The 27233-nt window shown below is 39.0% G+C and overlaps 1 protein-coding gene across 21 annotated transcripts in view; it reads left to right on the top strand.

Moving 5' to 3' along the window:
- Window positions 1–27233, top strand: part of SSH2 (slingshot protein phosphatase 2) — a 225269-nt gene that overhangs the window by 108000 nt on the left and 90036 nt on the right. For 3 of the 21 annotated variants that reach the window (XM_036340841.1, XM_036340837.1, XM_036340856.1), the window contains exon 1: window positions 11386–11703. The exons of 15 other annotated variants lie outside the window; for them this stretch is intronic. In XM_036340841.1, the coding sequence (XP_036196734.1) occupies window positions 11576–11703 (128 nt within the window). In that variant the 5' untranslated portion in view covers window positions 11386–11575. Of the gene's footprint in view, window positions 1–11385; window positions 11704–27233 lie in introns of those variants that run through there. 3 more of the 21 variants (XM_036340855.1, XM_036340848.1, XM_036340852.1) reach the window with 2 other exon arrangements.

Below are 27233 nucleotides of genomic sequence, written 5' to 3'. Positions count from 1 at the left end.
AACTAAGAGCAAGAAGACCTGATTTTAGTATTTTTGTCTCACCTCTTAGTATGCTAAACTTCAGCTTCCACATTTGTAAAATGTGGACATCTGCCCATCTAATCCTATAGGATTGTTAAAAAAGCAAATAAAGCAGCTTATAGGGAGCACCAAATATGTAAATATGTAAAATGATGGTACTTTCATTAATATTTGTCTAAATTATTTCCCATTTTATTTTACAAACTCCCAGCCTGATTTCTCTAACTCTCTGCTTTGACTTCACCCTTTATATCATATAGAATTAAGATAATTTACTGAGGAAAAACAAGGAGAGAAATTGGCAGACTTTAGCTACCAATAAAGTTCTTATTTAGTACAAATCTAATATTAGAAAAAGGAGCTTCCCATCTCTGAGTCAGTAAGTCAAATCTGATATTCAACCTAAAGTCACAGTCACTGGGTGCCATTTAGAAAATCCTGTTTAAAGGCACTGATTATCTTGTTTCATCCATTCAATGAATATTTATTAAGCAAAAACTCATATACTTGCTTCTCTGACTCACTACTATTCCACCATCCTGAGGTAGAAATAATGTATTAATAAACATAACTAGCAGACTGTTCTGCTGTTAATTATTCACTGGGAATTTCCCCAAGCTAAGCAGCCATTTGGCGAGAGAAGAAAGGACCTGTTATCAATGACGTAACCCAGCCCTAAAACAGCTGTTCTGCTGAAACACCAAACAAAAGTTCAGGAAATTTAGAAGCTGTTTAAAACACATAATTGGTTATGAGCCACCTTTGCTTACAACAATCCTTAGAGTTCCGTGTAAAAATTCTCACCTCATTCTAACAGAACTTTCAGCTTCCCTTTTACAGTACATCCAACACTACTGTTACACAGTATTTGTTGTCTATGCTTGCCAGTTACGACTGAGGGAGGGCAGGGACAATCTCTATTATGATTTTATCCTTGAATTCTTGCACGTAGAAGGTACTCAGTAACTTTCTGTAGAAGGAATGAATAAAGAACCATAATTTTCATCCATTTTCAGCCATTGGGGAAGGATCTTTAGCTTCTTTGAGCCCATTCCCTCAACTCTGTAATAGAAACAATATTTTACAATTTTCCATAAGAATGTGAAATATGAAAGTTAAGTGCCTATCACATAGTAATAGGCACTCAACAAGCAGTAACTATTATTAGTATTTTTACTATTACTCTTTTTTATCCATATAAACTGAATTCTTCTCAAAATAGAATTGTAATTTTATGTCCGTATTTCAGAAACCTTCAAAACGACTGCAGCTTAGTTCTTCATCTAACAAAAAGCAGTCGACATTAAGGTTAAAGCCCTTTTTAAGTAAGCTAAAATATGCTGGGCAGGCCAATTTGGTTTTTTGTTTGTTTGTTTTGCTTTGCTTACTATCCTTCTTAAGAGCTGGAATGTGAAATTAATGAAATCACTTTTATTTTTTTTTATTTTTTTTTTATTATTAGTTAAGGTATTACAAATGTGTCCTCATCCCCCCCATTAACCCCCAACCTCCCCCCACACACACAAACTCATGCTCCCATCCCCCTGTTGTCCATGTCCATTGGTATGGCTTATATACATGTATACAAGTCCTTCGGTTGATCTCTTCCCCTTACCCCCGCCCTCCCCTACTTTCCTTCTGGGGATTGATAGCCTGATTGCTGTTTCTCAGTCTTTGGGTCTGTCCCTTTAATGAAATCACTTTTAATATGCAACTGAGTTAAATGGTGATTGTCTTAGGTGGGTTGGTGTGTGAATTCTACAGAATACCAAATAACTTCTTTTTAAAGTCCTTTGTTGATTTCCATTCACTATTCAACCCATGACGTCTGACTTTTGTTCCCTCCACCACTCAAACTGTTGCTCTTATTAAGATTGCCAGTGAATATTTTTGGTCACCATCTTAAATGACACTATTGACCATTCCTTTCTGCAGTTCTCACCTCCTTTGGCTTTCTTGTCATCATTCTTTGCTGGTTCTTCTTATACTCTCTACCCATAGCTGCCTAGTTGGTTTCACCAGCAATTCTTTCCCTGTCCATTTCTTAAAGGCTAATTTCTCCCAGGAAACCATCCTTGCCTCTCTTTTACTTTATAGTATAGAGGAAAATTTTGAACTTTTGGGGGGGGCATGGAGTCATTATACAATGTCACTAAAACAAAAAAAAAGATTTCTGGTCCATTGTTCTTAGTTATGTAGAAAAAACACTGGTACTAGAGTTAGGAGACCTGTGTTTGTATTGGTTGCATGACTTTAAAAGTGCGTTCATTCTCTTTTTAGTCTGACTTATTTCACTTAGCATAATACCCTCTAGGTCCATCCATGTTGTTGCAAATGGCAAGACTTCATCTTTTTTATGGGTATTATTCCATTGTATATATGTACCACATCTTTATCTACTCATCCATAGATGGATACTTAGGTTGCTTCTATATCTTGGCTCTTGTAAATAATGCTGCGAAGAACATAGGGGTATATATGTCTTTTTGAATTAGAATTTCGTATGTGTTTGGATAAATACCTAGAAGTGGAATCACTGAGTCATATGGTAGTTCTATTTTTAATTTTTTGAGAACCTCCGTACTGTTTTCCATAGCAGCTGCTCCAGTTGGTATGGCTCAGTTGGTCAGAGTGATGTCTATGCACTGAAGGGCCATGGGTTCAATTTCTGGCCAGGGCACATACCCAGGTTGCAGGTTTGCTCCCCATTTGGGGGTGATGGGAGGCAACCAATGAATGTTTCTTTCTCTATTCCCTTCCTCCTTCTCTCTCTAAAAATCAATCTTTTAAACATTTTAGAGGTCGGGGGATTAAGATGTACAAATTGCCAGATATAAAAAAAAAAAAACCATGGGGATGTAAAGTACAGCATAGGGAATAAAGTCAATAATATTATAATAACTACTAGAGGCCCGGTACACAAAAATTTGTGCACTCGGCGAGGAGGGGGGGGGTCCTTCAGCCCGGCCTGTGCCCTCTCGCAGTCTGGGACCCCTTGGGAGATAACGACCTGCTGGCTTAGGCCTGCTCCCGGGTGGCAGAGGGCAGGCCTAATCCCTAGGTGCAGCCCCTATTGAGTTATTTGGCTGTTTGTTATCCTGACTGTTCTTTGCTAATATGTTTGAAATATTCCACAATTAAAAATTAAAAGTAAGATTTACTACTTAGTTGTCTTTTCCCCTGGCAAAGTGCTTTTCACTTCACTTAAGATCCTTTGTTCAGTCGGCCTTCCAACGGAGGTGGATTGAATAGAATCTGACAGCACCTTATCTTTTCTCAGTTAGTTTGATGTACTAGCTAGCTAGAAGAATGATACAGAGTGCCCCCTTTCTACCAAGGATTGAGGAGTATAACTTTTGCTTACTTCTTGGTTTTGCCTAACTCTGAGAGAAAAAGAACAAACATTTCCTGTATTATACTTAAATTCCTTGAAGCTATTTTACATGGTTGTAGAAAAGTATATAATTGTGTAAGTATGTAATTTTGCATGTTCACCTGATTTCAAAGAATAAAGACATGGAAAGTGAAATATGGCCAGGGAAGCTGATACATGAAAACTTGGAGAGATAATGATGCTGCTCGGCCAGAGCCTGGAAACTTGACCAGTCTAAACAAACTACATAGTACTAAATTGCTTGTGAAAGAGCTGAATCAATCCTGCTGCGATTTGAACTTTTGGCTCCTGAAAGTCTAGGGCAAGCTTGATAATAAAAATAAAGCCCTTACCTACAGGGTTGTGTTCCAGGCCCTTTACTGGATTCTCTGTATGAAGGAGACATCTATCCAAAAAGCAAGAGGCAGCAGGAGAAATCTGAGGCAGTGAAAAGGAATCGTAGGAGTTTCTCCCTATGCCAGGTGTGGAGTGAGCTTGCAGGGGGAGAGAACCTCCATCATTAATTAATGTGTTGATTCCTTCAGGAAATATTTATCTAAAGCCCAAAGAAAAAAATATAGTGAGGTGTGATATAAAGGATCAACCAACCAGAATATATTTAGTTTTTATGACTTGCCAAGCATTTCCATGCCTCTTTCATGAAGTGAGATGCTATGTAAAAAACAAAAGTCTAGGAAAACAAAAAATCTATAGCTATAAGTGCTTTGAAAAGTATCTGTGGTGGATATTAGTTTTGAAATGCAGAGTTCTGAGGGATCTGCTAGCAAGAGGATGACATACAACAGCCAAAAAATCATCTTACTGCTATCTTTAATACTGGGTTAGGTCCCTGTTATTGTCAGGGCCTGCTAGGCATAGCTAGGATGAAGCAGAGGAGAAGCCACCAGGTGCAGTGAGGAGGGCATTTAAGATTTCCAAGAGTTCTTCCTTTTAGCAGTAGACCTTTTCAGACTTAACCTGTTCTGTAATGAGCCTCCATCATCATAGAGACAGTATAGAACACTGGTTAAGTCACAGCGGTTCTCAACCTGTGGGTCGCGAACAATGAAAATACATCCTGCATATCAGATATTTACATTACGATTCATAATAGTAGCAAAATTACAGTTATGAAGTAGCAACGAAAATAATTTTATGATTGGGGGTCACCACAACATGAAGAACTGCATTAAAGGGTCGTGGCATTAGGAAGGTTGAGAACCACTGGCAGGCTCTGGAGCCAGAATAACTGGCTGGGTTTGAAATAGTGCTGTATAACCTTAGTCAAGTTACTTAACCTCTCTGAGCTTTATAAAGATAATAATAGAATCATAGGGTTGTTTGTGAGAACTGAATACTACATGTAAACTCTTAATAGAGTATTTGGTACACAGTGAATGTCAGCCCGACAAATGTCAGTTATTGTTTTTATTTTCAAGAACTTCACAGTTACTCTAGCCTCCATTTTTTTGTTACTCCTAAATTCACTTCCCAATTTTCTACCTCTCTTTCACCCTATTCCAGGACACTGAAGGCTGCATTTGGCTCATTTACCTGTAACATGTTCTACAGCATTAGCATCAAACAAGATCTTAAAATATATTCTGAAATAAAAATTACATAATCTTCAAAGTAGTTTAGTATTATATATGTATGTTATAGTCTAAATAATTCTTGGAAATCCATAGTATGGTTCTTCATAATATGTTTCTTTATAATTCAGTGTATTTTTTTAGTCCCCCTCTCTCTAAGCATATGTTACTTTAAAAAAAAATTTTATTGATTGGTTTAGGAGAGAGAGAGAAAAAAACATCAATTTGTTGTTCCACCCAGTTATGCTTTCATTGGTTGATTCTTATATGTGCCCTGACTGGGTATCAAACCTACAACCTTGATGTATCAGGACGACCCTCTAACCAATTGAGCTACCCAGCCAGGGCAGTATATTTTACTTTTATATATATAATTAATGAAGTATATAAAAGATGGGGTGTAGAAAGATGATCTTGGGCCTGAGATAATAATAGATCACATGGGAAAATTAAAAACTAAACCTTTTAGGAGGGCAATTTTATAATATCTACCAATTCTTAAGATGTTTAAAATATTTTAACTAATTGCCAATTACACCTTCTAGGTATCCATCTAACAAATGTATTCACATGTATGCACAAAGATAGTGTGAAAGCATGTTTTGGTGATATTGTATATAATAGTAAATACTGGAAACAACTTAAATGTCCATCAGTAGAGGACTCTTTAAATAAATTATATATAATTTTAAAAATAGAATACCATGCACTTCTTTAAAAGAATGAGGTAAACTATATAAAAATGAGAAAATGTCCAAGATATAGTAATAAGTGAGTGGAAAAGCAAGAAGCAGAATAATATGTATAATACAGTTATGTTTGTGTGCTTATGTGCATGTATGGGGGTGGGGTTTTTTAAATCCTCACCTGAGGAAGTATTTATTTATTTAAATGTGAGAGAGAAAAATCATTTATCAGTTGCCTCCCATATTCGCCCTGACCAGGGTTCGAACCTGCAACCTTTTTGGTGTACTGGACGATGCTCCAACCTGCTGAGCCACCCAGTTGGGGCTGCATGTGTATTTCTTAAAGGGCAACTATTATATTAATATATGCATATGAAAAGAAAATTTCTGGAAATATTAACAATTATCCCTGTGAGTAGGATGATGGAAAGAAGAGTGACTTTTTATCTTACCTTTCTGAATATTAGTGGGGGCGGGGGGTGGCAATCATTCCACATGTGTTACTTATGTTACTTATACCTTTTTTCTAACTAGTTTTAAAAAAATGTTTAGAGTGGGGATTAAATGGTTAAATGTTTTATAAGGTGTGTTGGACGTGAAAAGTGATCTATAAATGCCTATTATTTTTACTAAACAATAGAGCGTACGGCTTTTGTAACCTGAAGAAAGCAGCATTTCAGCATCTCTTCCTACTGGAGCATATGGTGGTTAAGACCATGTGGGATGGATGAATGCCTTAGAGATTGCTTCTCATAGAGTTGATATGCAATCTTTTTAGTATTCCCCATTGCTCTTATGGTGGAAAGTTCCATAGAAGGGAGTGGAAGGGCTCAGTGACATTGTTCCATCCAGTGTTTAAAACTATTGTCAGGTATTCTTTTAAATAAAACTATTAGCCACATGGTGATTGCAGAACATGATTGCTTCTCAGAGCCTTTGTTTACAGAGTTTGGTTTATTGTATTGTATGAAGAGTGCCTTTGACTAAGTGTAGTGAGATACCTCTTGGTGCTGTCTGGACAAGTTTAAAAATTAGGGGTGTTACCTTGAGAGTTTTATCCTAGTGTTTTACAGACCAACAGGAGATAGAATGTTTTGTTACTCCAGGTAACAGGTGTTTTGTTTTGTAACTCTTTAAAGTGTTTTTTTCCCTTTTGACACTCGGGGGATTAATTTACTATTTATTTCTCCAGCTCACACCCTTAGAAAAAAAACATAAAAATATAAATAAATCCCCCTGGCGGGTTTGCCTCTGTGGTTAGAGCGTTGGTCTGCAGTCTGAAAGGTTGCGGGTTCGACTCCGAGTCAAGGGCACATACCTCCTCGGTTGCAGGTTCGATCTCTGGCCCTGGTCAGGGTGCGAGCGGAAGGCAACCAATCAGTGTCTCAACTTTCACATCGATGTTTTGTTTTGTTTTCTCTCTCTCTCTCTCTCTCTCTCTCCCTCTCCCCCCCCTCTCCCCCCCCCCCCCCCCCCCCCGCTCCTCTACACTCTCTAAAAAAAATATCCTCACTCCTCAGGTAAAGATTAAAAATAAATAAATAAAATAACCCAGTCAGTGGTTGAGCGTCGACCTATGAACCAGGAGTTCATGGTTCAATTCCCCGTCAGGGCATGCCTGGGTTGTGGGCTTAATCCCCAGTGAGGGGTGTGCAGGAGGCAGCCAATCAATGATTCTCTCATCATTGATGTTTCTATCTCCCTCTCCTTTCCTCTTTGGAATCAATAAAAAAATATATTTTTAAAAAATAGATCTGATTGGTATAATAATTTTTCCTTATAACTAGGTATGTGTGTTTTTTAAGCCTCACCCAAGTATATGTTTTGTTTGCTTGTTTTGTTTTTTTAAAAAGATTTTTAGAGAGGAAAGGAGGGAGAGAAAAATTAATGTGAGAGAGAAATATACATAGATTGCCTCTTGAACACACCCCAATTGGGGATAAACCCCCAACCTGGGTATGTGCCATGACTGGGAATCGAACCCACGACCCTTTGATGCACCAGATAGCCAAGGCTTAGTTAGTTGGGTGTCCTCCCATGCACCAAAGGGTTGCTGGCTCCATTCCAGTGTGGGCTCAATTCTTGTTGTATGGGGCGCGGCTACAGTGTTTTGGACAGATTCAAGCCTCGGACTAATGAGAGGACACAGTCCTCTCATGGCCACATGCAAGTCCCAGCTGGAGGGCAGAGCCTTCCCAGCACAATTATAGCCAACAGCTATAGTTTTAAGCTAGATAGAACCTATGGTCCGAACACGTGGCCCCACATGCCTTGTGATAGAGTTCAGGTGCATGTAGTTGAGTAGGGCTGAAACTCACGAGAATGCTGTAAACATCTTGATCACGCCCCTACTTTGCCTCATGGCATCTGCTATAAAATAAAGACACGGCTTGTGGGCGCTGGCACTGTCTCCTCATCAGGAAACAGCGTCCTACCGAGACCCAGCTTTCATTCTCTTGTCTGTCTTTTCTCAATCCTTTCATCACCCCCCACTCAGGATCACCCTTGGTTGTGCTGGTACGGCACACCGTTGGGCGGGGAAGGGTGGAGTAAGAGGCAACCAATGAATGTTTCGTTCTCTCATCAATGTTCCTCTCTCTCTCTCTCTCTCTCTCTCTCTCTCTCTCTCTCTCTCTCTCTCTCTCTCTCTCTGTCTCTCTCTCTCTCTCTCTGTCTCTCTCCCTCCATCTCTCTCTCTAAAAATCAATTTTAAAAATATTTTAAAATATTTTAATGGTTTAACATGTAATTCTATAAAAATTTTATTTGGTCATAGCTAATGGTGTCAAGAGCCAAATTAACACTTTAAAATATTCATGTTTCTGAGCCTTGAAGTGGTCAGCAAATGACATGACAAAATTAATTTCAAAACCAACTCAAAGCAACAGTGTAAAAAAAATGCAGCAATTTTTCTTCAGGAAACTTTGTGCAAATTTTTTTTAGAGAAAGCTCCTTCTGACTTCATGGGGAGTAGAAAACTAGCTTAGTTTATTTCATGCTGCTCAATCTAATTTGGAATCATTTTTTTTAAGTCCTAGATGCTAGGGTACAGAGATCTTGCTCCCTAGAGCCTTGTTTCCTGACAGTGGAGAGTAAAGAATTAAATTGAGCTGAAACTAAATTGATTGACATTTTGACATTGTAAAGAGTGTGAAAATAATGGAAATTTTTTCAACTTTTTAAAACAGGCAGCAGTAGAAAGAATATTTCCTTAAAGGTATCTCAGTTTGCAAAGATGATTTAATTATTTTCCTAAAAAACTGAGAGGCATATTCTAGCACTTTTCCAATTTCTTATATTACAGTTCAAAGCAAGAATTTAACTTGAAAAGCTTTTGAAAAAGCCTGGATGAGGGAGTTAAAATAGTCTCCTTAGCTGAACAGGCACTGACAGAGGTCTTTTGAGGGAAAACAAAGGACTATGCACTTCTGAGGTGTCACTATAGGAACCTATTTATAAAAGACAACTATACATATTTATGAAATCTTTATCGCTAGCATTTTTAAATGTGAGGGATATTAAGTGTGAATTGAGTAAGGTACATTTCCTGCTGACTTTCTTTTTAATATGTTTTTATTGATTTTGGAGAGCGAGAGAAACAACGGGAGAAGCATCCATGAGAGATCGATCAGTTAGTTGGGCATGCTCCCGTGTACTGAAGAGTTTACTGGTTAGATTCCACTGTGCTCTGACCAGGAATCAATAGGGTGCCAAAGCTCAGTCACTGAGCAACACTGACTGGGCCTACTGACTTCTTTTTAAGACAGATTCAGATGATTACCGTGCCATCATCTTTCCTAAAAGACATCATTTAATGTTGACTTCAGTAAAATCTCATCTCTGCTGTGTCATGAAAGGAACTGGACCCATCACCTTAATAGTTCTGTTTACTAGTAAACAGCCTGCTGCTTTTTTTTTTTTTTTTAATCACTGCAGGAGGTTGTAATAAATTACAGCTTGGAAGAAGTTTTTAAACTGGCAAGTTTGCCAGATATTTAAAGCAATTTATTTTGGGATGTATCAGCAGATTTTTTTTTCTTACACTGCATTTGGGTGCATGCTGACGCAGCCAGAACAAATCTTTCAAACATTTTCCTTCCTAGAGATGGATGAAGATAATGATGCACTGGACTCTAAGATCCAGACCTTTCACTAACTCTTCACTTGCCAATTGGTTCCTTCCTATGACCGGATCTGTAGAAAACTTATATATCTATTTCCAATATCTATTTTCAGTATGAGTTTGCCATATTTCTAGTTCCTCAGTGCCTTGGTAACAAGTTTTATGGAAGGATCAACTAACAGAAGAATAATTCTGGTTTTAGACACTGAATTTATAGTTTAGATTATTTCATTACTAGTATATTGAAAATTGCCAAACTTCCCAATAGGAAAAGAGATCTGAAAGTTTATATTTAAAAAGACACAGTTCTTCTTGATTTTAGCATATGTTGAGTCTTATGATGACTTTTTTTTTTAAATTTTAGTCTCTTTTCTCCTATAATTGGATAGTGAAATTGTTTGGGGGGTTTTTTTATTAATTTTTGGCTCTGGAATCGCTAAGGCAGCTTTAATGATATACATTTTAATCAAGTATTCAGAAAAGCTAAACATACTGGTGCCTAAAAATATTTGTCCTGATGAGATTAGGAGGAGGAGAGATAAGGGAGCTAACTTTTATTGAGTGCCTCCCTGGGGCCAGCCTCTTTTGTAAGCTACTACATAATATGTAGGAGAGAGAGAAGAGATTCTCGTTTTACAAAGAGCTGGTCCCTAGTCAGGTGAAAGGCACTGCTCAGTGAGTTGTTAGGCACATGATAAAGGCTTAAAGGCTTAAACTCATGAAGGCCTCACCGATTGGTGGGAAAGGCCCTAGATCAGGAGTCATAAAACTGGAGAGTTCCTATCAAAGTGGCATCAAACAAGGTCAACTGGATCGACTTTGAATTTGTACACATCTGTAAGTATGAGGTTATAATCTCTAGCCTGTCTTCCTTTCGGGATTGTTTGGCACAATGTAATTCCCAAGCATGACTGCACACTGGAATCACCTGGGAGCTTTGAAAAATGCTGACATCTAGATTCCAACCTCAAGAGATTATTACGATTTGATTGGTCTTGGGTGCAGCTGATTACTGGGCGTTCTTAAATCTCCACAGGTGATTCACCTGTGCAGCTAAGGTGAATCTTGGTTTGGAAGATGGTTAGGGAAGCGTTTTGTAAATTTATTTACAAGGGTTAGCAGACTGTGTCGATAATTTGTTTTTTACATCATAATTTCAACTGTTTTGCTTTTCTTTTTAAATGCAGCTAATCTCTGAATTTCCCCAGCCTTTAGCACATAGGAAGCCGTTGATAAATTGTTGCATTTATTAACGAACAGCCTTTTAAAGTTTTAAAGTCATCTGAAAAATGGGGTTTGTTTGAGATTCAATGTATACAGACTGTTAAAAGGACCTTTATGTTGAAACATTCCCAAGAAATGTAAGAGCCTTTCTTGCCCACCCCCGGCTCGCTTCACTACTTCGCCCATGTCGCGGCCGTTTGGGGATGACCCTTGTCCCCCCCAAGCCCGACGCACGCAGCGGGATCCAGTGAGTGCCACGAACTCCGGGGCGGGGCGCAGCGGCGGGGTGGACCCGGCAGGCGTGGAGGGTCGGCCCAGCCGGCGCCCCGCCCCGGACGCGGGTTGGGGCGGGCTGCTGGCTGCGCCCTGCCGCCGGGATTCCACTGCCGAGCCCCAGGGCTGCGGTGGCTGCCTCCGCGCGACCCGGCGGTCCCAGCTCGGCCGCCGGGAGCCCGCGCTGTCCGCGCCTCCGGCCGGGCGGATCCCGACGCGATCGCCTCGTGCCCGAGCCGGGCGGGGGGCCAGGATGCGGACCTGAAAGCCTTGAGCCGGCCTCATGACCCTGAGCACGTTGACTCGCGAAAGGAAGGCGCCTCCCGCCTGCACCTGCAGCCTCAGTGGCCCCGACATGATCCCCTACTTCTCTGCCAACGCGGTCATCTCGCAAAACGCCATCAACCAGCTGTGAGTGCACCGCGCGCCCTCCTGCCCTCTGCTAACGCTCGGAAAGTTTGCGTGTTAGCAGTCGCTTTCCCCAGCATCCTGGGGAGCAAGCAAGCGAGGGCGAAATTGCACCCTGCGTTCTTGGCGGTCCCGGGGCGTCCGGGGAGGATAGTGGGGTGGAGGTGGGGGTAGTTCTTGGAGGCAGAAAGTGTCCAAGGGTGGGGGATGTTAACGGACAGAAGAATCCTTTGCGATAATTTTTGGTAAACTTTGAGGGTATCTGAAAGTGGGGTCTTCTCAGGGAAGTTGTTGGGTGACCGACTGACAGCCGAGCCATATGGCGCTCAGGAGACCGAAGGTGAAGGGCAGTGTGTAGCTTCTGAACAGCCAGCCGGAAACGCTAGGGCTCCCTTGCGGGTCCTGCTGGTGATCCAGCGCCCGTGTTTGTTGTTTTGGTTTTTGTTTCAAGTAAGTTTTCATCTGACCATAAGTTTCTGTTGCAAGTCGTTCACACAAAGAAAGGCAGTTTATTCTTCGCTCCCGCTGGTTGTGGTCTGTTATTATTTCAAAAACTGGATTTCAGTAGTTTGGCTATTTTTTGGGGTTGTTTTTTTTTTGTCTTCCCCTGTAGTAGTACATGCTCACAACCCAAGCCTGTGTGCAAAGCTTCATTCACTAAAGTGCAAGATTCAGGCGCATCTTTGTGACAGTTTTCGAAGTCTCTGGAGTTCTCCTTCCTTTAAATTTGTGGTTTAGCCATTTTTGAGAACTGTGGGCTGAAGCTGAATCTCACCTCGCAGTTATAAAGCACAAAGGAACTGCATCTATTCAAGTCGCATCCTCAAACCTGTGGAGTGGTTTAGTTTACTTTAGATAGCAGGAGTTTGATCTTTGTAGTGTATTAGCACTCACTGTAGAGTGGCTTCAGGAAAGTCACCTACTGAGGTTTTCTGGACTCCTGGAACTTAAGTAAGGCTTCTGTCTTCCTCCCAGGTCACCCTTAAGGGACTTTTATTTTTTTTTTTATTTTTTTTCCCACCCACCTTCCCCTGAGTTCCCTCTCCCTTAAGGGACTTTTAAATGAATGTCCAACAACAGAAACTTTCCATTATTTATTAAAGGTCCCAACAATGGCATGTAAAGTGATTTGTAAATAATCTTACATCTATTTAATTATTTTAATTAATGGTTTGCCCTTCTACCAAATCAAACTAAACTCATTTGAGTTTCAGCTTTTTCCCTTTGTGTAGATTCATGGTGGAGCTCCTAAAAAATAGCCCCCCACCAAAAACAACAACAACACAGTGCTTTTACTGCTCTGTACTGTAAACTCCACAGAATTAAATCAACTATTTACTTGTGTTTTCCTTTAAAAAAAAAAAGGATACATATGGAATGACAAAGAAGAAAAGGAGTAGATAATCTGAAACTGGACAACCAATCTCAAAATAATAGTGTTAACAATATTTTAAAAATGAAAAAAAGTAGTGGGAGCAACTCACATATCCATCAATGGATGAATGGATAAACAAAATATGTATATAATACAACTAAGTATCTCTTAGTCTTTAAAAGGAAGGAAATTCTGACAAATGCTATAGCATGGATAAACTTTGAAGACATTATTCCAAATGAAAAAAAGCCATAAAAAAAGGAAAAATGCCATATGATTCCACATATATGAGGTACCTGGAGTAGTCTAGTTGCCAGGGCTTGAGGGAGGAGGAATGGGAGGTTTGTGTTAAATAGGTACAAAGTTTCATTTGAGGAAGAAGAAAAAGTTTTGGGGATGATTGCATAACAATGTGATTATTTAATGCTGCTGAACTGTACACTTACAAATGGTTAAAAGGCAAATTTTGTTATCCTATGTAATAAAAGGGTAATATGCAAATTGACCCTAACAGCAGAACGACTGGGAATGACTGGTCACTATGACACACACTGACCACCGGGGGAAGACGCTTAATGCAGGAGCTGCCCTCTGGTGGTCAGTGCACTCCCGCAGGGGGAGCTCTGCTCAGCCACAAGCCAGGCTGACGGCTGCCAGCACAGCAGTGGTGGTGGGAGCCTCTCTCGCCTCCTCAGCAGCGCTAAGGATGTCTGACTGCAGCTTAGGCCCGATCCCCTGGGGAGCAGGCCTAAGCCAGCAGGTGGACATCCCCTGAGGGGTCCCAGACTGCGAGAGGGCACAGGCCAGGCTGAGGAACCCCCCCACCCCCCCCCCAAGTGCACAAATTTTTGTGCACCGGGCCTCTACTGTATGTATAACTACAGTTTTAATGAAGATCAAACAGGCCACGCTCTCTCTAGAGCAGGGGTGGGCCATATAAGATCCTAGAAATCATTTGGTCTAGCCCTGCCAAGGTGCTAGGGGTGAGTTAGTTAAATGTTTGACCAAATGTAGCAAGCTAAATTTTAAGGAGAGCATGCTGGTGCCTTCTCCTTTTCTTCCCTCAAGGCGCCTGCATACCTTTGCTTTCTCCTGAGCTCCAAGGGCCCTTCTTTTGCCTCTGTAACTTGTTTCCTGAGCCCACGCAGACCAGCTGGCACATTTCTTCCACGGCTCACTTCTACTTCTGTGACTTTCTAAGTAAACTTTTGCTTGTATTTGAGTCTTGGCTATGAATTCTTTCTTAACCAGAACTCAAGTACCACGATTGCTGAACGAAGGTCTAACATCTGGTGCCCTTTGCCACTAACACATCCAGGCTCCACTCACCTCCAACCTGTTGTATGCCCTGGAAGCCTTACCAAACTGCATTGCCTGGACATGCTGTTAGCTGCCTTTCAACTGTATTCACCCAGTGGGAAGTAAGAAAGAAAAAGAAAAAAGATTAAGCAAAATTTTAAAAGCAGAGCTTATAAGCTTTTAGCAGGGGCGAGGGGGGGTGGGGGTGTCAATTTTTAATCTTGCTTCCTAGTATAATCAAATAAGTCCAGATTTCTTTGGGTAAGTCTTTTGACTTCAGTGTCTTCCACTGTAAAATGAGAACACAGTGGGTCCTACCCCCAAAAGATCATAAGACACTATAACACTTTGCAAACTACAAATTCCTGCACACAAAAAAACGAGTTAATTGAAATTAAACAATACCTAATAGCTGCCATTTATTGATTGCTTGTTACTGTGCTACGAGTTTAATGTATATTATCTTGTTTAATCATCACAGCAATCATGTGTGATGTTTGTGAACTTCTTTGTTCTATTTACAGATAGTGAAGCTGAGGGTTAGAGAAGTTAAGCTTTGTTCAAGGCCATAAAGCAAGTAAATGACAAAACTGTCTTTAGAATCCTGATCTGTTTCTTGGGCAGGTGCTGTTAACCACTATAAAAATGATATTCTGTCATTGTAGTTGCAAGTTAACTTACACTCTTAGGAATTATCTTTAACTGGTGACATCTTCAACTTAATAGTGAAAAATATATTTGCTATACTAAGAATTTTGATGCTAAGGTAGACAGTCTCTTAAAGAATTTGCAAAATATTTCTCTTTTTGTCTCTTGCCACTGTTTTTTTCTTAAAAGAGACTAATATCCTAATATTCATTTATTCTAAAATGTATTTATTAGTGTTGCTTTAGTCATCATTTTTATTGCCTAGTTCATCATCATTTAAAAATCTTTAGGGATCATTCTGAATACTATCCCAAATTTTGTTAACTTAAACATTTTTGGCACCTAATGCAGAAATTCTTAATTTCGGGTCCATGGTCATCTAGAATTCTATGTACTGGCTTCAGAAACTCCTTAAGATTATATGAAAATATTGGGTAGATAAATATATGTTAAAAATCAGATTCTCAAAGTAATGTGATCTCATAAAATGTTAAGAATCTCTTTCATAAAGGAAAGTGTTGTTTCTAAGGCCTAATATCGTAACACTCAACTGGTGTGAGCATTTCTCTGTGGTACCAGATCTGTACTAAGTAGCAAAGACTAGTGGGAGCAACTAGTAAAAGATTAAGATTTAGGGCTCTAAGAGAAGACTGACTCAAAAAGGTTTGTGTGTTTTTTTTAAAATATATTTTATTGATTTTCTACAGAGAGGAAGGGAGAGGGATAGAGAGTTAGAAACACTGATCAGCCACCTCCTGCACCCCTCCCACTGGGGATGTGCCCACAACCAAGGTACATGCCCTTGACCGGAATCCAACCTGGGACCTCTCAGTCCGCAGGCCGACGTTCTATCCACTGAGCCAAACCGGTCAGGGCAACTCAAAAAGTTTTAAGTGTATATGTGGGGAAGGGGGTACTTTGACACATGAATACTATTCGCCCAGTGGTTCTCTTTTCATTGCTGAGGACCCCTCATAAGAGGTTTTTTCCTTCTCTCGTTTGCTACCTTCCATTTGCTGTGGGTTTAGAAGCCATGTAACAAATCCTATGAGAATTGTGTCAGAGTGAAAAGGTCAGAATGAGATCCTAGAGACTCTGCTATGGAGAAAGCTCATGACCTTTAGAATATGGCCTTCGGATACTTATTTTGGTGATTTCACAGGCTCTTTCTAGTTCCTTGACTTTTAACTGTTAGGTACTGTATCATTGAAAATAGAGAATAGCTGAGGTTTTACTGTATCTTATTGGGAATTACATGATCATTTTTAGATTAAGGTGTCCCCTTGCCATTGTATACAATTCACCAAATATGTGTAATTTTTTATGTATCATTGAAGATATTAAGTGATAGGATTCACTTCAAAAACAAAGTATAGTTACTGTCATGAGTGTTAATCCTACTAGAAAAAAAAAAATGTGAGCAACCCAGAGCATCATCTAATCAGACTCAAAAGTCTTGAGTCACTCCCCTCAAATGATTGTAAAAAGTTTCATTCCTCTAAGAGTCTATACATATTTTTTAATAAAAACAAAATTCTGAATTTCTGAAAGATATAGAAGCCTATGTTGTTTTTAGGGATCCAACATTCAATCTCTGAGAAATGGTCACTAAGCAAGGGGCCGAGGCTTTTGTAGTGTTGTTATGTGCCAAACAAATAGCTGTCCTAAAAAGTTCAGGGAAGGATCAAGAATTATTAGATAAAATGCTGGCAAAACCTAACATTAAAAGTGTTCCCATTATGAAAACCTGTTCAAAAGTGTTGAAACTTGCCCTAGCCAGGTTGGCTCAGTGGATAGAGCATCAGCCTGAAGACTGAAAAGTCCTGGGTTCTATTCCTGTCAAGGGCACATGCTGCAGGAGGCAGCTGATCAATGATTCTCTCTCATCGTTGATATTTCTATCTTTCTCTCCCTCTCCCTTCCTCTCTGAAATCAATAAAAAAAAATTTTTTTAAGTGTTGAAACTTAAGTGATTAAGACATTGCTTGATTTTTTAATGAGGTTACTTTGAGCTTTTTGTCCTTGACCTAAAATGTTTATTTTTCTTGTTTCATATATGAGTTTGACTTCCTACCTTGACGTTTGACTTCAAACTCAGCAAAAGAGGAGCATATCGAGATTATTATCCAAAAATGTATCTTTTAATGAAATTGAAAGGTGGAAACAGTTTTATTTTTGTTAAATTAGTAATGGTACTAGTGCTCTATAGTTAGCCAAGTGAATTCAGTTTTGCTCTATATTTACCCAAATGATTTCACATGTGCTCATCTCTGAACTTAAGCTTGCATCTGAATCACCTAGTTGACGTATGAAAACATAAATTGCTGCCCCACATCCCCAGAGTTTCTGATTCTGTAGTTTTGGGGTGAGGCTGGAGAAGATGCTGCTGCTGCTGATGGTCCAGGGACCACATCCTTAACCCTTTGAGTGCCAACCAATATCCTAGGAATTATGCTAAAATTGCCAAGGCATTTTTGCTGATTTTACAGCAGTTTAGGAAAAAAAGTATGAATCGCAAGTAAATGAAGTTACATATTCAAAAACTTAAGGAAACCTTTACTACATTTGTTTTCATCTTTGACATATATTGTTTGCTGATTGTATTATAAAATACTAGTAGAAAAAAAATTTTGAACAAAACATATGTTAAAATAAAGTGCTCCCGGCATTTTTGGCAAAAGACAGGAGGAGCGCGATCGCGCTCCCTAGCACTCTAGGGGTTTTAAAGTATTCCTCTGAGTCATATTGGACAAGTTGTCATCAAGTTTTACGGAGTAAAAAAACTAAAAAATATTAAAATGGTCAAGTGATTGTTTTGGTGGTTGTTTTTTGCACAGGGGTTACATGATTTGTTGTTGTTGGTAGAACTAAACTAGAACCAGCATTTCCTGTCTCCCAATTCAGAGCTCTTGTGGTCTTCATTTGAAGTTCTGATACATATATCTTTATATACATACTAGAGGCCCAGTGCACAGATTCGTGCACTGGTGGGGCCCCTTGGCCTGGCCTGTGGAGATCAGGCCAAAACCGGTTCTCCAACATCCCCTGAGGGGTCCTGGATTGCTAGAGGGCAGAGGCCAGGCCAATGGATCCCACCAGTGCACAAATTTGTGCACCAGGCCTCTAGTATGCATATAAGATCTTTGGTTAATCTCTTCCCGCCCTCCCCCCTCCTTCTGAAATTCATCAGTCTGTTCCATGTTTCCATGCCTGTGGTTTCCACTCCTGCATTGAGCGTCTGCCCCTTGGTGGTCAGTGCGAGTCATAGCTACCAGTCGGACAATCGAATAGTCGGCCAGTTGGTCAGTCGGTTAGGCTTTTATATATATAGATAGGAACAGTTCTTTAGGTAAATTTCTAGCAGTGAAATTTCTGGGTCTAATGGTATGTATAAGTTATATATTTGATACATACTGCCAAATTGCCTTCTGAAAAGGCTCTGCCAATTTGCTCTTACCAGTTGTAAGAGTATATCTTTCCCTGTATCTTCACCAACCCTGGTAATATTAATAATGACATTAAATAGCAGTTATTTTTTTTTACTATGTGCCAGGCATTGTTTTATCATCTCATTCTCTCTTCTTAACAACCTTATGAGTTAGATATTACACTCCATTAGAGATGAGAGACACAGAGATGTTAAGTAACTTGTCTAAAATTATAGTCAGGATGGAAACACAAACACAAACAGTCTGACTCCAGGATCCTTACTGTTAAATACTTCTCTGTTTGCAAATCCCGTATTACTATGGAAGTTTAGCATCTTTTTATATTTGTACTGGTCTTTTTCACTTTTCTGCTATGATTTGCATGTTTGTACTTAATAGCCATTTTTCTATTGGTATTTATTTTTTTCTTTTTGATGTATTTTGCATTTTCTGGATATGTGGAAAAAATAATTTTTACCAGCTTATTGCATGTCTTTTAACTTTGCATCTTGTTATAAAAGTTTTTAATTTTATGCAGTAAAATGTGTTAACATTTCTCTTATGATTTCGGAATTTTGTATCTTGCTTTAAAAAACCCTTCCCACCCACTCCAAGGATTATAAAGGTTTTCTTTCACATTTCTTTCTGATGTATCTATACTTTTAAAATATTTCACTCTTTAAAACATCTGAACTTTTCTTTATGGTGTGAAGTAGAGATGTAACTACCTTTCTTCAAAATGCATAATCAATTATTTAATACCATTTATTTAGTCCGTTCTTACTTCACTGATTTGAAATGCTACACATGTTGTACATTAAATTCTAACAGATATTTGGGGTCTTCATCTATATTATTAAGTCTTGTTAATATGTTTTCTGTCCATTTACCAATACCATACTGTTTTACTTAACATAGATTTAGTGATTAGTTTGATATCTTGTATGTCAAGGCCTACCTCTTTTTTTATGTGCTAGTTATTCTTGCTTATTTTATTTTCCAGATAAGTCTTAGAAACAGCTTGTCAATTTTCACTTTTGAAAATCCTCTTGGGGCCCTGACTGGTATGGCTCAGTTGGTTGGGCATCATCCTGTGCACCAGGGGGTTGCTGGTTCAATTCCCCATCGGGGCTTGATTCCCAGTAGGGGGCATGCAGAAGGCAGTTAATCAATCAATCGATGTTACCCTCTCACATTGATATTTCTCTCTCCTCCCTTCCTCTCTCTCTAAAATAAATCAGTAAGCTATTCTTTTTAAATATAGATGTTTTTTTATTGATTTCAGAGAGGAAAGGAGAGGGAGAGAGAGGTAGAAACATAAATGATGAGAGAGAATCATTGACTGGCTGCCTCCTGCACGCCCCCCACTGGGGATAGTGCCCGCAACCCGGGCATGTACCCTGAACGGAGATGGGACTACAACCTTGGCATATCAGGACGATGCTCAAAGATTTTCTTAAACCAGTGGTCGCCAACCTTTCGGACCTCACAGACCACCAGTCTAACCCACTGTACTACCCAGCCAGAGTGTGGAATATATATTTTAAAGGGTGATCAAATAAGTTCACTAGTTAATTCAATTAGTGAATTTTCTAGGTGTTATATAGCCTTCAAATATGAAGGAAAGGTTAATGGTCCTTTGTCAGGGTATAAAGATGCATTTGTGTTTTCATTAGCGGTGGTGGTAACTTTGTGTGGCTTTCTCCACACTGTGCTTGTTTGAAGTCAGTACAGCAGTAATTGGCTTGGAACTGAAGGATGGAGGGGAAAAGCTCTCAACTTTGGCCTTATTGGAACCACCTTTAACCAAATTAACTGAAGATTAAATCTGCACAATGACGATGAACAAGAATGGTGAGGTTGTGACGTGCTCAAGTCAGATTTTCTTTGTGATAAATCTAGAGTGGATTTTTTTAAAAGTGTTGCTCTTTGTCTTGTGTGTTCACCTGTAAGCACTCCTGAAATTGGGCAATTTCTTTAGACTTACTCGGAGAAACCACTGCACAAAGCTAAATAACAGGATGCTGTCATTCATTCTTGAGTCTGCAGGCTGACGCTCTATCCACTGAGCCAAACCGGTTAGGGCTTGTCATTCATTCTTTGTTTCTAACAGCTTTAGGCCTTGTAGTGATAGAGAGACTCAAACATCTACGATTATCTTGCTGATATTTCTTCTTAGGTCTCTCCAGTAAATGTGAGTCCTCTTGATTATCATACATTAAACTCCTTAGGGCTAAAGGACAGTGGTGTAGATGCAACCACATTAATGTTTCTGACTTTCTAAGGTGACAGGAAAAAAAGATTATCCTACCTACTTTATGATAGGGTTAGTTTTGCATTGTTGAATGACACGGGATGATGCTGCCACTAACATAATTACGGTTTAACTTGAAGAAACGTGCTAAGAACATTTTTAGGTGTTCCTGTGATTTGGAAGGCATGTAGCAAATGATATATAAATAGATTGCTAGTGTTGCACACCAAAGGGCAAGTTGGGGCTCACTTCCTCTTTGCAGGTTGTGCAAGTTGAGTGACTCTTGTTTTCCGAAATTATATGTTTTTAGAGGGTGTGATCCTTCTTTTAGTAACCTAAGGGATTTGGCATTAGTTATGTATATAAAGCAACAGAATCCAAAGGCTTGAATTACTCAAAGAAAATCCTCAGCATAAACCTATTCTAGAGTGTTATTTTTTTAAAGTTGTAAAAATTTCGTTTTTCAGATGTAGAAGATGTAGAATTATTTTTTTTTTTTCGCAACCAGCTAGGGTCAAATTATTACTTATGTTTGGGAATAATATCTTCAGAGAATTGTGGAGATCAAATGAGTTCATTAGTTTAAAAAAAAATGAAACAAAAGTTTCCCATGTGATTGTTTCTTTTACCATCTATACTTAACACTCGTTGATAAAGAGCCATACACATATTCATGATCCATAACAAGACATTTCAAGCCCTGAGAATTTTAATTGTGGACTTTATATTGCTTATCTTCGGTGGTGTCTGTATTCTTAAAAGTTTATGCTAGAGACTCTTCTGTTTGCAACCCAAGGAACACTTTAGCAATCTTCAACACCTCGGCAAAAGGCTGATCACATTTATGAGCTCAGCTTTTGTCTGTCTCATCTCTGCTGTTCTCTGAATTTTGTGTAATAAAAGGCAGTTGATCGTCATGGGGGATTAATTGAATGAGAATGTTCCTGATTTTTCTTCACTGATTTAAAATAAGTGTCACATAAGCAAAAAAAAAAAAAAAAAAAAAATTCTTTTTAAGCAAAGAGTTCTTAAAGAGATGCCATTTCTTTGGGACTCTCCTCTGTCCCAGGTACCTTTAAATTACTGTTTCCCCAAAGTTAATATTCTCAGTCCAAAAAAATTTAACTTCCTATTATTTTATCCCCTTTATCTTTGTGAGGAGTTTTAGTTTGAGAAATTGGGGTATCAGTGGGGGTTGTAAATTATTAGTGAATTTCACTTCCTAGGAGATGAATGTAATAGATTCAAACAATGTGTGAAACTTTAACATCCCTTTCACCAGTTTGGTATAGAACATTCTATCAACTCCACCTCTGTGATGTTCATCTTCTCCAATAAAATCTTGTACTCACTTCCTTAAATAGCCCATTTCTTAAGTACTGCTCTGTTTTAAAATACTTAAAAGGTCTCTTGGGTCACATATTCAGAATCTTACTTGCCATTTGTTCTTGTAGCCAATAGTCATAGTCTGGTGTTTAGAATGAAACAGACTTGAGTTCCAGTCAGAGTTTCACCACCTATATATAGACTGTACAATCTTGAATATATTACACTAGAGGCCTGGTACACGAAAATCATGCACTGGAGGAGGGGGGGGGAGGCGGGGCCTCAGCCCAGCCTGCGCCCTCTTGCAGTCCAGGAGCCCTCCAGGGATGTCTGACTGATGGCTTGGGCCCACTCCCCATGAGGATCGGGCCTAAGCTAGCAGTCGGACATCCTTAGAGCTGCCACAGAAGTGGGAAGTCTCCTGCCTGAGTGGCGCTCTCCCTGTGGGAGCGCACTGACCACCAGAGGGCTGCTTCTGCCTTGAGCAGGATAGAGCTGAAACTGGCTCTCTGACATCCCCCAAGGGGTCCCGGATGGCAAGAGGGCACAGGCCAGGCCAAGACCCACCGGTGCACGATCAGGGTCGGGGAGGGACACGGGAGGTTGGCCAGCCAGGGAGGGACCGTGGGAGGGCTCCAGGGTGTGTCCTGCCCATCTCGCTCAGTTCTGATCAGCCAGACCCCAACAGCAAGCTAACCTACCATTCAGAACGTCTGTCCCCTGGTGGTCAGTGCATGTTATAGCAACTGGTTGACTGCCCCCTGATGGTTAGTGCACGTCATAGCAAGTGGTTGAGCGGCCTTAGCATATCATTAGCATATTATGCTTTCATTGGTTGAATGGACAACTGGACACTTAGCATATTAGGCTTTTATTATATAGGATAACTACCATAAACCTTTCTTGTCAATAAAATGAAGCCAATAATGCCTGTAAGGATTAAATGTAATGTTTGTGAAGTACTAATAGTATGTACTCAGTAAAGTTTAGTTAATATTTTTGCTCTTTTGACATGAGCCACAGTATAGTAGAAAGAACTAGAATACAAAGTGTTATGCCAGTCTGATGGTAAAAAGTTTATTATTTGCATCATTGTCATAATTTCACCTATTCTGGGCAAAAGGTGGGAGATACAAAGGAATACAAGATGGTTCCTGCAGTCGGGATGTTCAGTCTGTTGAGGATATAAGACAAGGTCAATAAAAGGATAAATATGAACATAATTAAGCACAGGCTAAGTGCCAGAGGAAAGGTGCAGTTGGTGCTTTACGTGTTCAGAGGACAGAAAGGTTTTGTAAATGAGCCAGTTAGGGAAGGCTTTATTAGGAATAAGATTTGAGCTGGGACTCTGACCTTTATTTCTGGCCCTCTTAAATGTCTTGATTTGTATAAACACAGGTAAAGAGTACTTCAGTGGTGAGAGAAAAGGAAGAACTAATGTGGCAGATGTTAAGACCATATTACAAATAATTAGTTTTTGCTGAATGACTTCTATTAATCATTTGTGGTAAGAAGGGAATCTTTTACCAGTGGTGTTCTTTAGGAAATTGCTATGAGCATATTTTTGATATATTATATGGGCAGAATTTTTATCAAGTTTTTATTGAGTTACCCTCCGAGTACACAGCACAGTAAGCAGCATTTGCAGACTTTACATAGCTTATTTAGGAAGGCTGCCAGTTTTACAAGGCTGTTGTTATTGAATCAGTACCAGTGGCTGGGCGCACAATGTGAAATCCCCACAGGCAGTATAAGAAGAGAAATAATTAAACTATCTGCTAGTGGCTTTATGATTCATAAAAGAAGGAAAGAAAGCACAATCAAGTAATCCAAAGCAAAACTTCTTTCTCTGCTTCCTCCAGGTGCTTAGCTCTAGATAGTATTACATCAGCATCATGTGGTAGGCAAGGTGGTTCCCATGGTACAGAGGGCTTGTAATATTTACAGTGGACTGAGCTATCAGGGGAGGTGTGCGCCAATTGCTATTTTTCCTTGTTCTTATTGACTTGGCTACCAGTTCAGTGGCCCAGTTGCCAATTAATGGCTCAACTTATTTAGTGTTCTCTAAGCAATGTACAACCCCTTAGTTTGTAAGTCAAATAAATATACATGGAAGCCATCCTAGTGGACATAAGGATCTTTTATACACATCAGTTAATAAAGATCAGGAACTATATAAATGCAGGTTACATTAAGCCCAAACAATAGTTTAATGATATTGATTCAAAGAAGAGTTGCTACAACTACTGAAAATTTAGCAGATTGTGATTTATTACTGTACTCTTCTGCACAGATAAATTGCAAATTGAGACTACATAAGAGAAACCTAGAAACCTAAGTATTTCTGTTTAGTGAGTCTAAGTAAATTTAAACCTAGTGTAATTTTTTTTTCAAAATTAAAGAAAAACTGAAGATTGTAGACTGGCTAGTTATAGCTCTGTAATTTAAAAACTAAAAGCCATTGTTGTTTTAATCATACTTTTTTCTTAACCTACTGGGAAGTTCTTGAGTGTATCTGTTAAGAGCCTGCTATAGTCCTGGCTGTTAATGAGTTGGGGCTTGTTCATTTCTGTTGCTCTTCTGTGGTCAGTCTCAGTAATCATGGAGGTTCACTATACCCATGCTACTGGAATTTTCTCTGTTTTTTTGCCATTTTAGATGCTTGGAGAAATTCTCAGCAAGGCCGTAAGCCCCTTTTGTCAGAAAATGAGAATATGTATTAAGCTTTTTAAAAAATAACCTCTAGTCTCTTTCTCTGTTGAAATAAAAATCAACAAATAAATATTGAAAACCAATGCTCTTCTTTATGGCAATCTTACAAACCACCTTGGGGGAATTTCCAAATAGAGAATCCCTTTTGCTTTAAAGAGTTGTCTGCCTTATACACAGTAAAGTTGATAATATCACATTCTTTACCACCCACTCAGTTTAAAAGTGAACTTCTCCTGGGTGTTGTTTTTTCATGTAACTGGTCTTATTGGTAATTAAAAATCAGCAAAGCAAAAAGTATTGCTTATTTTTTTAGTATTTATAGATGATGCATGTTTATTTTAGAAAAAACAGAAAACATTGTGGCATTTCTCTCCTCCCCACAAAAGGCATTACTCTTATTCTTGTCTCTCAAAGATATTTACTGTTAACACCATCCAGAATTTTTCTATGTATGGATATACCTTTAAAAATGGGATTGTCCTCTATCTACTGCTTTGTAATCAAATTTTTTTTTACTTGGCATGTTGGGAGCATCCTGCCATTGTCCTCAAATGCATTTATTTATATATTTTTAAAGAGTTGTTTGCTTTTCACAGAACTGATTCAAATTCTGCCCTATTGTTGCATACTTAAATTGTGTCCAGTTTTCTGCCGTTGTAAACAAAGCCTCACTGAAATGAATGACTATCCTTGTACCTAAATCTTTGCACATGTCCCTATAAGAGAAATATCCCAAAGCTCAATTCTGGGATTGCTAGACAAAGGGTATACATATTCCGAATTTTTGATACAGATTGCTAGTTTGCTCACCAGAAATGTTGTACCAGTCTACATTCCTGCCAGCAATTTTAATAATTCATTTTCATAGTGCTCCTGAAATGATAAAAGTAAAATCAAGGAAAATATGATTTTATCCTTCAATTTATATGGACTACTTGAGACTTAGAAAAGTTGTTCCTCATTTGTCTTTCCTATGAGGAACTTATTTCATACCTAAACACTGATGGAAAATACTTTAATTTGTAAGCTATGTTGAATAGAACTAGTGGAAATATGAAATAATAGTATATTGATAAGATGAAGAAACTATCCAGAGGTGTTGTTGACTATATATGTAGTGCTTATGAATTTAGCTTTGCTCTCCATGTTTTCATTTTATTCTAAAATCATCCCCATTTTTTGCTTAGAGAATTTTAGACCCAGATGATAAGCAAACAGACTTAATCTAGGGTCCTGCCACAAATTAATATAGACCTTGAACAACATTTCACTGTTTTCTATTTAGGAAGTGTTAAGCATCACTGAGATTTCTCATAAGGCCATCTTACTAAGCATACTGAAATTTAAAAAGATAAATACATTAATTTGTTAATGCTTGTGACTATACTTATGAGATTAGCATTTCCTGATCCTATTTATAGGAAGTAGTGGGTATATTTCTGAAAGTTGAGGAGATTAATACTTTAGGGAACAAGCTGTTTCAATTCTTGAAACAAAAGTTTTCATCTTTGAGGCTGAATGAATATTAAATATAAGAGAAAGAAGAGTATGTTTCTTAAAGCTGTTAAAGAATCTTACTTTGAATGTCACCAGCAGATCTAAACAGTAGCCAGAGGGGCTCTGGTAGACTTAAATTTTAAAAGGAAAAAGAAAAAAAAAAAGATGGGAAGGAGGAAGGAGTGTTAGAGTGCAGGCCACAGTTGCATGATTAGTTGTCTTCCTTTATCTGAAACTGAGCTGCTTCCTTAATGAAGGTGTGTGTTTAAATCACGGGCAGAGAAAGTGTTTTCGGGTGAAGTTTCACCTTTTGTGGTGGCAGCAGTCCTAGACATGCTGCTGGAACACAGAGGATGAGTTCAGCACCTTCTCATCAGATGGTATCTCTGTTCACTGCTCATCTCTTTTACATAGCAAGCCTTTGTTCACTGGAGAGCAACCTCTCTGGGTTGGCCTGTCCAGCCACTGACAGAGACTGAAGGTGACTGATAAGGAGTCCAAAGGTCAAAATGGACTAGTGTGGGTCAGTCTGACTTAAAGTAGAAAAGGCATCTTTTTTGCCTGCAGACCTCAAAAACTGAATTGCTGCCTGGGAAATGTTCAATTCAAATCCACCAGCTGTCTCTGCAGTCAGCAGAGCAGAAAAGAAACCACATTACTTAACTGGTGTGATTTAATTGAATTGGGTTGCTAGAGATTTCACTCCAGAGATGATTTCTGTGGCAATGTCACTTGCTTACTGTGAGAAAGCATATATCAAATAAAAAAACAAAGATAATCCATAATCACTGGGGTATTTTGTTGGGTTTCAGAATGGAAAGTCAATTAGCTTTGATTCAGGTATTTCATTTACTAACTGGCCTGTTATTAGGATGTGATGGAGCACAAAATAGGAAAAGGCAAATAACATTTGCATTTCTAATTTGGACTACTGCTTTTTAATTAAATTGGCTTTTCTAAGGCCCAGCTGGTGTTGCTCAGTGGTTAAGCATCA

Source organism: Myotis myotis, unplaced genomic scaffold (genome assembly GCF_014108235.1).
Source record: "Myotis myotis isolate mMyoMyo1 unplaced genomic scaffold, mMyoMyo1.p scaffold_m19_p_17, whole genome shotgun sequence".
NCBI classification, from domain to species: domain Eukaryota; kingdom Metazoa; phylum Chordata; class Mammalia; order Chiroptera; family Vespertilionidae; genus Myotis; species Myotis myotis.
Note: the sequence above shows the minus strand (reverse complement) of the source record. Positions and strands in the feature narration are given on the sequence as shown.